Genomic DNA, 14,669 nt, shown 5'->3' on the forward strand with positions numbered 1-14,669 from the left:
CCCGCGCTAATTGCCCACTCCCCTAATTGCGCCCCCCCCCCCCCCCCATCAGCCGGGCTTTGCCCTCCCGACATGGCGACCGTCACGTGACAGCACCGCCTCGCCCTTCCCGCCATGGCGGCGCTCACCACGTGACCTCCCCCAACCCGGCGTTGCCAGGCAACGCCAGACGCGGCCCGGCCCCGCTCCTCCCATTAGGCCGCGCTGGGGCTGGTCGGGTCCGGGGCGAACTTCGGGGCATCCCCTGCTGCGGTGGGTGTGTGTGTGTGTCCCCCGACCTTTCCCTTCACCCTTGAGACTCCCGATCGCTTTGGGGGCCCTCCCGCGGCAGCTGGGCGTCGAACGGGCCTCCCAAGCCATGGAGATCGTCTACGTCTACACGCGGAAGCGCAGCGAGTTCGGCCGGCCCTGCTGCTTCTCCGACCGGCCGGCCAAGGTGACCGTGGACATCCCTCCGGACCCCAGCGCAGCCAGCGGCTTCGTCCTGAGGAACCCCGTGGACAGCTACGTCCAGCACACCAGTGACATGTCAGAGCACGAGGTGCAGGCTGGGGCCCTCCCGGGCTGCTGCTCGGTTGGGCGGCAGCACCACACCGGGGGTTAAGGGTGTGTTTTGCACCCCTTTGTCTCAATCTCATGCCCCGCTGTCCCGGTGCCCACCCCTCAGGTCAACACGGAGAGGGTGGAGGTGGAATCCCGCGGCATCAACCACGTGGAAGGCGGCTGGCCCAAAGACATCAACCCGCTGGATGTGGAGCAAACCATCCGCTTCAGGAAGAAAGTGGAGAAAGATGAGAACTACGTCAACACCATCGCGCACCTCGGCGCCGTACGGCCCCGCACGCACCCCCCCTTCCCTCTCCTCACCTCCCTTGCCCGCTTCCCTTGCCCCACAGCCTCTGCCCGTGCTTTCCCGGCAGCTGATGGAGCACTGCATCAAGCAGAACAATGCCATCAACATCTACGAGGAGTACTTCGGGGAGGAGGAGATGGTGGAGGTGGAAGATGAGCCCCCCTCTGCTAAAATCGTCAATGTCATCAGGTAGCACAACGAGCTGGGCTCACCGGGCTCCTGTGTGGGGAGCTGCCTTTTGGAGGTGCAAACCCAGGGGCTTTTGGGCAGCACTGGATCAGTTCCAGGGTGGGGAGACCTGCTGCACCCCTCACAAATCCATCTGTCCCTCCCATCCCAGCCCGCCCAGGTGCATTGGGGATAGGTGCCATGCTCCAAGGACAGACACAGCTCAGAGCTCTGTCTCTGATCAGTGCTTTATGCAGGATGGGCTTCTTAATTGATTGGTTTTGATGCCTCAAAAGTGGTTTTCAGTATCCAGGGCTGTTGGGTCATTTCTAGAAGTCAGATCCCGTAACGTAATCGGATTCTTAGAAACATGTAACTGGAAAGGCTTTATTAACCATCAACTCTTCTCCTCCCACCCAACCCCCAAGAGAACCATTTCCTGCACTCACTGCTCAAGGGCTGCAGCTTGTTTTAATTGCCAATCCCACAGTTTCCTTTGGGATACAGTCATCCCAGCATGTGATGAGGCTGTTAGCAAACTAACCTCTTCCTTTGATGTCCTGTTACGAGAAGGGATCCAAACGTCATCAAGAGGACGGCTACACAGCTCTCCTGGCACCCCAACACGTGCAAGAAACTGGCAGTGGCTTATTCCAGCCTGGAGTTCCAGAGAAACACGAAGGGCATGAGCTTTGACTCGTACATCTGGGACCTGGGTAAGGGCAAGGGGAGAAATGGGATGTGAGATCCACTGAAATCCCACCAGGAGTGTCTGTGAGCGCAGTAGGGGGCTGAGCCACGCTCCTCGCACGTGGTCCCGGTGTTCATGTGGTTCACTTGGGTGGAGGGAAGAAAGAGGCGGCACAGGCCCTGGTTGACTCTTGTAAACCGGCTGGATTCTTGTGTCCAGGGAAGGGCAGCCAGGCTGGGGAGGGGCTGGAGGGCAAATCCTCTGAGGAGCAGCTGGGGGTGTTGAGCCCGGAGAAGAGGAGGCTGAGGGGAGACCTTCGCACCACCTACACTGCCCTGCCAGGAGGGTGCAGAGAGGTGGGCGATGGTCTCTTCAGCCAGGGAACAGGAGATGAGACAAGGGGAAATGGCCTCAAGCTGTGCCAGGGCAGGGTCAGCTCAGATGTGAGGGAAAAGCTCTTCCCTGAAAGAGTTGTGGGGCTGTGGCACAGGCTGCCCAGGGAGGGGGCTGAGTCCCTGCTCCTGGGTGTGTTTAACAGATGGGGAGATGAGGTGCTCAGGGATCTGGGTCAGCACAGGACAGGAATGGTTGGACTTGATGATCTTAAAGGCCTTTTCCAGCCTTGGGATCCTGTGATATGTGATTCTGAAGTGAAAAACACAAAGAGGAGGGGTTGGGGTACCAGCACTCCATCCCCAGGCTGGTGGGCCCCTTCCCTGGCTAAGGTGAGGCATCCCGGTGACACCACCAGCTTCTCCTCATTCAGCCCAGCTGGGCAAGTGCCGGCATGGTGGGGAGCCAGGCCCAGAGGAGCAGGCTGCCATACTGGGGGGCAGGTTTAGGGATGGGGGTGCTCACCCTTGGGCTGCCTTTGCCCTTTGCTTTTTAACTCATCCCTTCTTGGCAGAAAACCCCAAGAAGCCCGAGCTCATCCTCCAGCCCTCCTCCCCCCTCGTGAGCCTCCAGTACAACCCCAAGGACTCGCACGTCCTGGTGGGAGGATGCTACAACGGGCAGATGGGTAAGGATGAGGGATGAGGTGTGAGGCTGTACTAACGAGGCTTCGTTAGCCCTAATTTGGCTGGAGCCCAGCTCCAGCACAGTGTCATCAGCACCATGGCTGGGAATACCCCGAGCAGAGCCTGAAGCCGTGGGGCAGAGAACAGGCAATGGGCTCACCTCAGCAGGTACCCAGGGAGGGGAGGACACCGTGTCTGGGAGCTGTCGCAGCAGGAGTGTGGCCAGGACCACGGGATGGGATGGGATGGGATGGGATGGGATGGGATGGGATGGGATGGGATGGGACGAGATGGGATGGGACGGGATGGGACGGGATGGGATGGGATGGGACGGGATGGGATGGGATGAAATGGGACGGGACAGGATGGAATGGGATGGGATGGGACGGGATGGCATGGCATGGCATGGCATGGCATGGGATGGGACGGGATGGGACGGGATGGGATGGGACGGGACGGGACGGGACAGGATGGGATGGGACGAGATGGGATGGGACGGGACAGGACGGGATGGCACAAGATGGGATGGGATGGGATGGGATGGGATGGGATGGGATGGGATGGGATGGGATGGGATGGGATGGGATGGGACAGGACGGGACAGGATGGAATGGGATGGGACGGGCTGGGATGGGATGGGATGGGATGGGACGGGACGGGACGGGACGGGATGGGATGGGATGGGATGGGACGGGATGGGACGGGACGAGACAACTGAGCAGCACGCGTGCCGTGCTCCCACCTCACCCTCCACCTCCCATCTTCACATGGCAAAGGCATGGGAGAGCTGCCATCCCTTCACACCCCGAATGACTCTTGTGCTGTTGTTTCAAGCGCTTGGCAAAGGGCCCATCTTCCCCAGCTGTCATTTGCTGGGCCACACGAGCCCTTTGATTTAATTGCTCTCATTTGGATGTTTTCCCTTGCCAGCCCTGAGCTGACAGGGGCTGTCCCTCCACGCTCTGCAGGTGATGGAGGTGAAGGATCTCTCCTGGTCCTTCACGGCGCTCCCCAGGCACGTGTCAGGGGCCCAGCGCAGCACACGCCGTCACATCCAATTGCCTAATTAGAAGGGAGCGAGCGGGAGCGCCCACGGCTCGGTGCCACTGCAGCCCAGCTGCCTGACCTTTGCTGAACCTCAGCCAGTCCTGTGCTACGTGTCAGAGGCAGGGATACGGGGGGATGGCTGCTGCTGCCTGTGGAGAGCCCCTCTCCGTTACCCAGTGCCCCTTGGGCGCACAGGAGGGGAGCACAGGGGTGCTTAAGAGCCGCCATTCAGATTTGAGACTGTATCTGGTCCCTCTGCACCCCCTCGTGCAGAGCAAGGGGGGAGCTGGGTTGATTTATTATCCCTGGGGATTGTAGAGGATCTGCCACAGCAAGATGGTCGTAGAAGAAATGTTGAAGCTATTTAATATGTCACCAGCATTGAGCTCAGCAAATTGGGGTGTTGCCCAGAGTGGGCACAGCAGCGAGACCCCAGCCGTGGGGCTGGGAGGTGTGGGGGCTGCTCCCCATTCTGGCTTGGAGAGTTGGGCAGCATCTCCTTGGGAAATGCATGGCAAAGCAAAAGAGCTGGGCAAGGGAACGGGTACAAATCCTGAGAGTTCCTGTTTCTCCCCAGTTTACTGGGACACCAGGAAAGGGGGGCTGCCTGTGGAGGTGTCCACCGTGGAGTTCAGCCACCGGGACCCCGTGTATGGAGCCGTCTGGCTGCAGTCCAAAACGGGCACCGAGTGCTTCTCCGCTTCCACCGACGGGCAGGTAAAGGGCAGGGGCAGCGAGGTGCTGGGCACTCCCTTGGCAGCACAGAACCAGGCTGGCACAGGGCAGCTGGACACCCATGGCTGAGCTGGGAGCAGCCCCACAGCCCCTTCCCACTGCTCATCCCCGGCAGGTCCTGTGGTGGGACATCCGCAAGCTCTCCAAGCCCACCGAGACGCTGGTCTTGGACATCACCCGGAAGGAGCTCCTGGAGAACGCCCTGGGTGCCGTGTCGCTGGAATTCGAGCCCACCATGGTGAGCATCCCCCCTCTCCAATCTGTCCCTGGGCTCCACTCTCCCCAAGCCACAGCTTCCCCCCTGCCCAGCCAGCGCATCCCTTCGCTGTCCCCAAATTGCCCCCCCTACCCTGCGAGGTCCCCACCCCACTGACCTCTCTCCTGCTCCCTCCCACAGCCCACCAAGTTCATGGTGGGCACAGAGCAGGGCATCGTCATCGCCTGCAACCGCAAAGCCAAGACACCCCCTGAGAAGATCACCAGCACCTACAGTGGCCACCACGGGCCTGTCTATGCACTGTCCAGGAATCCTTTCTACCCCAAAATCTTCCTGACGGTTGGTGACTGGACCGCTCGGATCTGGTCGGAGGAGATCAAGGACTCAGCGATTATGTGGACCAAGTGAGTTTGCCCTGAAAAAAAACCCTGAACAAACCAAAAAACCTCTTGGTTTGTTTGTGGAAGAGCGTGTTTGGGACCAGTGGGGTCTGGGCTCGGGGCTGTGGGATGGATGCTGGTGAGCCCATCCCCTCTGCATCGGGCCTGCTGGCAGGTACCACCTCTCCTACCTAACGGACGGATGCTGGAGCACCGTGAGGCCAGCGGTCTTCTTCACCACCAGATCCGATGGGACCCTGGACGTCTGGGATTTTCTCTTCAAGCAGAATGACCCATCCCTCAGCCTGAAGGTCAAGTCCCAGCAGCTCTGGGTCCCTCACCCTGGGTGGGGAGCAGGGGCAGTGCCTGGGCAGTGCCCAGAGCAACCCCACCTCGGGACACACTCCATCGGGCAGTGGCTCTCCTGGCAAACTCTTGGATCTGCTTCTGCCAGTTCATCCTGCCCCGTGTTCCCTGGTGGGACCTCACATCATGGCTAAGTGCACTCCCTGTCCTTCTTCCCCCCTAGATCTGCAACGAGCCCCTCTCCAGCCTGCGCCTGCACGACAGCGGCTGCGTCGTCGCCTGCGGCTCGGAGCTGGGCACCGTCACCCTTCTGGAAATCTCCTCCAGGCTCTGCACCCTCCAGAGGAACGAGAAGAACCTGGTCAATGCCGTACGTGTGCCCCGGGACGCTGCGCTGCGGCAAAGCCCCCGGCACGGCGCCAGCCTCCCTGCACAGCAGCTCTGCCGGCTTTCCCGGTGAGGAGCACGCTGTCCCCTGGGGTCCCCTGCTTGGCTCCCCCTCTCCCTCCCTGATCCTGCCCTAGATGTTTGAGCGGGAGACGAAGCGGGAGAAGATCCTGGAGACCCGGCACCGGGAGATGCAGCTGAAGGAGCGCGCCAGGTCGGAGGGTCAGGGGATGGAGGTGGAGGAGGAGCCGGTGGAGAGTCCCCAGGAGGTGCTGGAGCGCTCCCGCAGGGAGTTCTGCGAGGTTATCCAAGCGGAGCTGCAGAGGAGAGCGTGTGCAGAGACCCTGCTTGGAGAGGTACCGGGGATGGGGCGAGCTGGCACCCGCAGCGGGGTGTCCCTGCCGTGGGGTGGGTGATGGGGCTCAGCATCCTCCTCTCAGGGTGAGCACCAGGCAGGAGAGGAGACCCAGCTGCCCTGGGACCGGGAGCAGGATGCCGACGAGGTCAGTGCACACCAGCACAGCGTGGGGCTGCTCTCCCTGAGCTGCACTGAGCTCGTGGGGTCTCAGCCCCACGCAGCCCCCTCACCCTGTGCCTGTTCCCTCCGCAGCTGCTGTAGCTGGGACGGGAGCGGTGGGTCACGCAGAGCCCCTCGTGTTGGTCGCAGATGCTTCCTGGCCTTTTCCCTCCCTGATTTTTCCCTTCTGGGTGAATAAACTGGAGTTCTCCACGTCACGCTTCCTGTCTGGTCACGGTGTGGCAGGGCAGAGGCTGGTAAAGTCATGGCCTTTGGCTCTTGGGCTCCTCTCCTCAGGCCAGGCCACCCATCCAAGCGGAATGCTGGCAGCAGTGGGATGTCCCTCGGTGCGTCCCCAGCCCAAGGAGCAGAGCAGAGAGGGTGGCAGCAGGGGCCCGGTGCAGCACCATGCCCCATCCCACCCAGGGGGTGATGCTGAGTGAAGCCCTGTGCCCTCCCCCCACCTGCTAATTTCCCCACAGGGGCGGCCCAGGGTGCCTGTACTGGGGTTATCAGTGCTGGGTAAACACAGCCTGACCAGTATCACCCAGTCCCACCCCGTTGTTTGCCCAGCCAGCAATTATTAACCTGCCACTGGTTGCACTCGCCCCATGGCACAGCCGGTGGCAGAGGGACGGGGTCACTGCACAGGCGGCATCCCAGGGGCTGGGTGTGAGGGTGGGTGGGCATCAGAGCAGCTGCGTGCTGGTCCTGGGGAGAGTGGGTCCACCCTGCCACCACAGGGACAGGGGGATAGGGGATGGAGGTCCTGGTCCCCCAGCCCCAAGCTGAATGCCCAAGGGGCTGGTTCTTCCCCAGCTGTGGAAGGGAGACGCAGGCACCAGCCTGGCAGCTGGGCCACATGCTTCATTAAGGGCCAGCTCTAATTATACCAGCAGCTGGAGGTGGAAAGGCACCTCCCTGAGCTGCACACTGGCCGTGCTGGGTGCCAGCTCCCCAGCCACGCACCCAGGGTGCTGCTGAGGGGCCCCTTCTCCAGGTGCCAGGGACCCCTCTCTGCCCCGGGACAGCCCCTGCGGCTCGGCTGCGTCACTGGGAATGGTGCCAGGGCTTCCAGTGAGGACAGAGTCAGCATCACTGAGCCAAGCACCTTGCTGGAGGGGGACCGGCCCCCGTGCCAAACCAGGGCCATTGCCCCAGCACCATACAGCATCCCTTGTGCCCATGCAGCCCCCCCCGGTGCCAGCCTGGCTGGGGGCAAGGGGCATGGAGCAGGGCAGGGAGGCAGCCCTCCCCTTGCCAGAGCCCCCCTAAGGCAGGCACCCACCCCAGCCAGTGACCCTACACGGTCACTTCAGGAAGGGCTCCCGTGGGTGCACAGCACCCCGAGGATGCTGCCAGTCACACAGCATCACTGGGCACCCATGGGGCACAGGGCACCTGGGCAGGTGTTGGTCCTTGTGCGGGGTTACACCCAAAGGAGACGTGCTGAGCCAGGGTGCTGTGACAGCCATGCACAGCCCCATGCACAGCCCCATGCACCCCAGGGATGGGGAACTCCCCCAAAAACACCCCCACACTCATTTTCTGCTTTTATTAGGAAGGGGTGAGGGATGCCTGGGCAGGGATGGGGCAGCTGCTGCCTGTGGGCAGGGACAGTGTGTGTGTGTCCCCGAGCATCCTCCGCCAGGTGAGGCAGATGGGACCACCCATCCCAGCCTGGGCACGCACCCAGCTCACTGCCGAGCCGAGGGTGCTGCCGCTGCCAGGATGCAGGTGCCAGCAACTGGACCCAGCACAGAAGACCCCCAGTGCCACAGGGGTGTCACCACGGGACACCAGGCTGTCCCTGTCCCCACCCTCCCACCCGCTGGGGTCTGCAAGCCCGGGACGTGCCCACCACTGTGGGCAGCAGGTTCACCTCCTGCACCACCTGCGTGGGGCTGGGGGGGTGCTGCCAGTGTCCCCACATCCCTGGATCCCCACAGGCACCCAGGGACAGCGATGGGGACGGGGAACATGGCAGGGGGACAACTGAGGAGGGGCAGGCGACGAAGAGCATCCCTGTGGCCCCCCGACACGGGGACCTCCATCTACCTACGAACAGGAGGACCGAGTGCAAGCCCCCTCGGTAGGGCTGGGGCGAGTGCAGGTGCAGGACCCGGCTCTTCCTCCTCACTTCTGCTCTTCCTCCTCACTTCTTCACCTTGATGAGGGAGTGGTAGACGGGTTTGATGATGATGTGGAGGTGCAGGGAGTTGTCGATGAGGTACTCGGAGGTGCGCTTCTGCAGGTCGGCGTGGGCGAGGAAGTCGGCCGCCTCATCCGAGCTCTGGTGGAAGCTGTAGGCGTGTTTCACCAACACCCGGCCCTGCTGCCGCACGCCCACCAGCACCGTCTTCTGGAAGCTGACACCAGCAAAGTCGGGGCTGCTGGTAGCCGGGGTGATGACGAGCCGCGGGCGACCGTCCTCGATCCGCACCGGCTGGACGGCACCCGAGACCGCGTCCGAATAGACGGGGCGCAGGCTGATGGGCAGCCAGCGCGGCGAGAAGAGAACGTTCCAGGTCACCCGCTTACCGGCGTCGTGGCTGCTGGGACCCAGCTGGGTTTGGAAACTGGTGCTACGATCGTCCCGCGCTGGGTTATTGATGACCCACTGGGACCCCCAGCTAGAGGAGAGGTAGTTGCGGGGCAGGAACATGCTGCAGTTGACGTCGAAATACTTGGCGAAGTAGAGGGGAGAGGCGGCGTGGAACTGGAAGGCCTGGAAGAGCAGGTCCTGCACCGCGCCGTAGTGCCGCGCCAGCACCGCCGACTGCGCCTGCAGCCGGAAGAGCTGGCTGGGCGCGATCATGGGGTAGCGGATGGCACGCAGCACCCGTTCGGCAACGGGACCCTCGGGCTGCCGGCGGCTCAGCCACCCCTCCACGGCGGTGTAGAGCTCCAGCTCGCTGTGCAGCACCAGGTCGGAGCGTTCCAGCAGCAGCAGCAGCAGCTCCACGCTCACCGAGCCCCATTCGGCGCTGCCCAGCACGGCCGAGAGGTTCCAAGCCAGGAACTGGAGGCAGCTCTCCTGCAGCGCCGCGTCCCCGATGCGCACGGCGTAGTGGTACCAGCCCACCACATGGCCCTGGCTCGACTCGCTGGCCAGGTGGGTCTTCATGTAGTCGGCCACGCCGCGCTGCAGCCCCCAGACCCGGTATTTGCTGGCCAGCTGGTGCATGGGGATGGCTTGGTGCAGCAGGATGGAGACCCCACCACAGTACAGGTACCTGGGGCAGAGTGCAGGCGGTGACATCGCTGTTCCCTGGTTCCCTTCCCAATCCACCATCCAGCCCCAAACTCCACCAGCACAGTCCCCAGGGGAGCATCCTCCTTCCTTATCTACATCCTTCCCAGCATCCCCATCCCATGGGATCCCCAAATGAACTGCATATCCCCACCCCCCCCATCCCCACCTCAGGGCTTCCCAGGTACCTGATGAACTTCTCGAAGAGCGCAGCGGTCTCGGGTGGCTCGTAGAGGGTGACGACGCTCTGGTTGTGCAGGAGGCTCTCGAAGACTTCGCTCTGGAGGCTGAGCAGCAGCTGGTGGGTGTGGAAGACCTTGGCCTCCTCGGAGGCCGCCGTGCGCACCCGCAGCACCGAGTCGCTGCCGTTGCCGTTCTGCAGCAGCTCCTGCAGCCGCTGCAGCAGCGTCAGTGAGTGGTTGATGGTGGCCGCTGTGGTGTCACCACTAAAGTCGGCTTTCTGGGCTGTGGGGAGATGGGACCGTCCCAGTGCTGCACCCCAAAGACTGGATGTGGGGTGTTGGGGTGCAGCAGAGCGGAGCCAGGCTGTGGGGCAATGCGTGGCTAAATGGGGGAGAGGGGGTGTGCTGGGGAAGCCTGGCTCTGTGCACAGCCCCCCGGTGCTGAAGGGCTGGCTGGCACTAAGGGGGTGCAGGGAGGACGAGGGGACATTTGTGTCCTTGGAAGCCAGAAGCAACCCAGCTTTTCTGCAGCAGAAGGGGTGAGACCACCATGTCCTGGGCTGGGACGTGCTGGGAAATGGCCCCGTGCCGGGGACTGCTGGCCCACAGCCCGGTCTGCCAACCCTAATCCCATCCCTGCTGCAGGCAGAGGAGCCCTGGGCATTGCCCCCAAACCTCCTGCATCCCAGGATGACAGGTGGGGCATGCAAGAGCCCATGGCAGTGGGAAGCCAGGCACGCCCTGACCCCCCAACACCCAGGGTCGGGGTCCCCACAGTCCCCTGAGGACACCATCTGTCCCGGCCTCGCTGCAGGCCGGTACCACTGAGCAGGCAGCTGCCCTGCTGTGCCTGCTCCCAGCGGGGTCCCAGAGAGTTGGGAGATTTGGGAGCTTTGCTCCGCTCGTCCAGCTGTGCATGTCAGCAGCCCAGCCTGGCCCCAGCTTGGGCACACACCAGGGCAACCCCCCAATCCCCATGTCCATGTGCCCAGAGTGCCGGGGATGGGAACCAAGATGGGGGGTCTCCATGCTCTTAATGGTGTGGGGAACCTTCCTCCCTCTCCCCCTCTCCCTCAGGCCTGGCACAGCTCCCACCCCTCCCGGAGCATCCTTGCCTGGAATATACCCCGGGGTGTATCTGTCCCTGTCTCTCCCAAATCCCATCTTGCAGGCAGATTACCCTTCTCAGCACCAGTTTAAGCCTGGCTGAGCGGGGATGGGGACGGGGACCGGGAGCCCTTTGCCGTGTGGTGCCGGACATCGCTTCCCACAGCACTGAGCCTTCCCTGGGCAGCAGGGAGCACAGCCTGGCTCTCACCCCCAGCACCTCCATGGTGCACAGCCGGGGGGCATGACCTCATCCACCCCCCTCCAGGAGCCACGACGGCTGCTGAAGAGCGATGCTCAGCCTCCCACGGGCATCACCAGACACCCACACAGCAGCTGAGCCCCACCCCGGCACCCAGAGAGGTCAGCGGGACCCACGGCATGAGGACCCCTCCACACCTTCCCGCCACCACCACGGCCACCCTTACCAGCTTGGACGGTGAGGAGGAGGAGGATGAAGGCAGCAGCGGCGCAGCCCCAGTGGCGGGTGGCCACGGGCTGGGCGCCCGTCAGCCTGGCCATGGCTTCGCAAGCGCATCTGCCGGCTCTGGGTGCGGCACGGGCGCACGCTGCCCGCCCGGCGCTTATGTAGGCCACGAGCCCTCCCAGCCGCGCCGCCACCATCGATTGGTGGAAACTGGGACCCGCAGTTACCAAGGGAACAGCTTCCAGCCCCCGTCCATCCCCACCCTGACCCCAGGCCCCCAGCCCCGCACCCCAGGGTGATGTGACAGGGTGCCCCGGTGAGCAGCGTCACGGCGCGGGGCGCGTCTCCGTTCGCCATCTGCTCCCACGCCGCGGTGCGATGCTGGACCCCCCCCCCGCTCCTCAGTGCACGGCCAGAGCCCTTTGTGCAGCCAGGATGCGGCAGTGGGGTCTTTGCATTCAGGGCACAGCTCTGTGTGGCCTCCCAGCTTCCCCCCCACCCAGCTCATGGGTATTCATGCCGGCAGCAGCCCATCACCATGGCATCCGGGCTGCCGGCAGGAACTGCCTGCCCTTTTCCCAGCCTTTGCAGCCAAGAGGCTGTTGGTGCCCTGTGAGTGCCCTGTGCTGGCCTCCGCTGGCACCTCGCCCACCCCGACGGCTCTTGGGGGGCTTTGCAGTGGGGCTGGGGTGGCATTTGTCCCCCCTCTCCAGCGCCAGTGCCACAAGCCAGGGCACAGGGCTGGGGGTGGTGCTGGGTGCCCTCACCCCACTGTGGGACATGGCACCCCTCTGTGTGGGAGCAATCGCTGGCACAGCCTGAGCAAGCAGGATGGCAGTGGGAGGGGTGGAGGGGTTGGGTCTGCACCCCACTATTGGCCCCAGTGGCACTGTGGGGTGAGGAGCCAGGATAGGGACCCCCAGCCGGGACAGACCCAGTGGCTGCCCAGCTTGCATGGGCACAACAGCCCCTTCACCCACTCCCTGGGCTCCCCATGAAGGTTTGGGGGGGCTGCTGTGCAGGCAGTAGCTGCCCCACCGCCAGCCCCACGGCTCAGTGTTCCCCAGGCAGGAGCTGCCAGCACCACGCTCAGCTCCAGGACCACTGTGCAAGGTCACATTGGGGTGCAGCAGGACCCCGCTTGCTGTGGGGGGCAGTGCCTGGGCCTCCCCCTCCCAGGGACTCTGCCGGGGAGATGCTGTGACCTTCAGCACATGGCAGTGCCGGAGCTGAGGAGGGACATGGGCCGCTTCCCAGTTATTGAGTGTCTGGGATGATGGGATTAGTGGCGCCCATGGTATCGGAGCTTCGTGTTCAGCCGCTGAGAGAGGTGACAGCATGGCACGGCTGGGGTATGTTTCACACCCCACTCCCTCCCCGGGAACCATGGGGGGAGGAGGACACGATGCCACAGCCAGCACTGGCACCCCGCAGCCGGAGGGACACTGTGCCGCAGCCGGTGGGACGGGCAGCACACGGTCCATGGAGCATCAGCCAGGGCTGCGTGCTGGGTAGGGGGGCTCCAGCTGGGTGGGGGCTGCTCGGCCCATCTGCCTGGTTGGATCAGCTTACCCGGCCCTGGCACAGTGCTGCTGCCGCGGCCGGGGGCTGCTTTCGTGCCAGCGAGGGCTTCTGAGGACAGGTTTGATTTGGGCTCACGTGGGAGCCAGAGCCGGAGCGCCTGCATCCCTGGGAAGGATGGGGACACGAGGATCCCCAGCCCCGAGCACAGCTGTGGAGCAGGGGAGGGTGAGCATGGGGCCCGGGCTTACACCGGGTCTCCAGATGTTGAGCGTGGGCAGATGTTGCCGCAGATCCTGGGCTGGGGTCACCCATCTGTCCCTGCGCCGTGGGCAGAGGGGCTGGGGTCAAGCCACCCGGCTGTCATTGTGCCACATTCCTGGGGTCCTCAGCCCCTTGCAGGGATGGATGGGGGGTGGGCAGGTGATGCCATGCCTGGTGTGGGGGAGCCCAAAAAGCGCATCGCTAGCAGAGCCCCCAGCCCATGCTGGCGTTCCTGCATGGCAGTGGGGTGCAGGCCAGCTGGGGAATGAGGTGCCCCCGCTGCGGCACAGCCGGTTAATGGCTCACCGTATCCACCGACGCCTCATTTAACTCCTGCCTGTGAAATAACAGCTTGCTGGGAGCGTGCGCCCAGCGAGGCGCCGGCACAGTGCCAGCCTGGTCTGCACCTGACAGCCCAGGGACCCTTGTGTGTCCTCTGCGGGGGCATCAGCTGCCCACAGGGCAGGGCAGCATGGGCTGTGGGCCATGGGGGGCCATGGGGGACCGTGGGGCCGGTGCTGGGGTCAGCAGAGGACAGGGCATCCAGCCCCCAGCCCCGGTGAGATGGAGAGAGCAGCTGTGCCGCCCCGGTAATTGCGGCCGAGATGATGGAGGGCTGGCTCACCATAGCGACCCGTGCCAGGCTGTGCACAGGGCAGCGGGCTGGGGGACAGCGGGAGGGGGGCAAGAATCAGGGGGTTAGGAGGTCCCAAGGACATCAGCCTTCCCATCCCTACCTGTGCTGCTGGGGAAACTGAGGCACAGCCAGGCTTTCCCTCTGGTTTGGGCCAGCGGCATGTTCCCTGACGGAGCCGTGCTGGTGGCACCCAGGCACATGTGGAGCAAAGCCCAGCAGGACACACAAGCAGGTGCACAGGGATGCACAGAGGGATGCAGAGGGATGCACACAGGGATGCTCACAGGGATGCACAGAGGGATGCTCACAGGGATGCTCACACAAGGATCCTCACAGGCACACTTGTGCACACTCATGCTTGCACACACACAGAGCCTCTCCCCTGGGTGCCCAGAGGTGGTCACAGACCCTGGCTCCCTGCTGGCCCCCAGCCCCTAACCAGGCATGGGCAGCCCCACCTTCCCCCACGCACCTCAGCTCCAGCCCCAAACCCAGAAGCTGGGACTCCAGCACCCAAAGGAGTGGAACTGGGGGGGTCTAGATGCAGGAATGATGCTCCCCAGCTTGGTGACACAGGCCTTGGAGTATAACAGGGGGACCAAGCTGCCCCCAAGCACCTGGACCACCATCCCTATAGCTCTGGACCAGAGACGAGCTCTGTCAAGGTCACTCAGGGCTGGCACATCGTCCCAGGTGACCCCATCCCTGGCCCCCGCTGGGGACGTCCTCCTGCCCCGCTAGCCCAGCCCGCGGCTCTGCCCACGCCGCTCTCCCTCCGCCCCGCATCCTTCGCGCCCCGGGAGACTCTGTGATGCTGCAGGTGCCGGAGGGGACACAGGTGCCGGAGGGGGGGACGCAGCCACCGGCGAGGACACGGCCACCGGTGAGGTGACAGCCCCCAGCGAGGACACGGCCACCGGTGGGTCTCCGGGCCCGGGAAAGGTGGCACCGCACAGCT

At 63.9% G+C, this 14,669-nt stretch overlaps 2 protein-coding genes across 2 annotated transcripts; one reads left to right on the forward strand and one right to left on the reverse strand.

Annotated features, from left to right (window-relative positions):
• Positions 1-358: 358 nt before the first annotated feature.
• Positions 359-6,219, forward strand: DNAI2 (dynein axonemal intermediate chain 2; the record flags this gene model as incomplete). The annotated part of the gene is made up of 11 exons (XM_084273745.1): positions 359-541; positions 668-829; positions 921-1,042; positions 1,595-1,737; positions 2,620-2,733; positions 4,356-4,495; positions 4,629-4,751; positions 4,911-5,134; positions 5,286-5,421; positions 5,640-5,786; positions 5,941-6,219. The coding sequence occupies 11 exons, from the start codon at positions 359-361 to the stop codon at positions 6,217-6,219; spliced, it is 1,773 nt and encodes a 590-aa protein (XP_084129871.1).
• Positions 6,220-8,475: 2,256 nt separating this feature from the next.
• Positions 8,476-11,486, reverse strand: BTBD17 (BTB domain containing 17; the record flags this gene model as incomplete). The annotated part of the gene is made up of 3 exons (XM_084273352.1): positions 8,476-9,556; positions 9,762-10,038; positions 11,291-11,486. 3 exons carry the CDS (start codon positions 11,484-11,486, stop codon positions 8,476-8,478), a joined length of 1,554 nt encoding a protein of 517 aa, XP_084129478.1.
• Between the last annotated feature and the right edge of the window lie 3,183 nt (positions 11,487-14,669).

This window comes from Gallinula chloropus (assembly GCF_964237585.1).
Source record: "Gallinula chloropus genome assembly, chromosome: 20".
In the NCBI taxonomy this organism is placed as follows: domain Eukaryota; kingdom Metazoa; phylum Chordata; class Aves; order Gruiformes; family Rallidae; genus Gallinula; species Gallinula chloropus.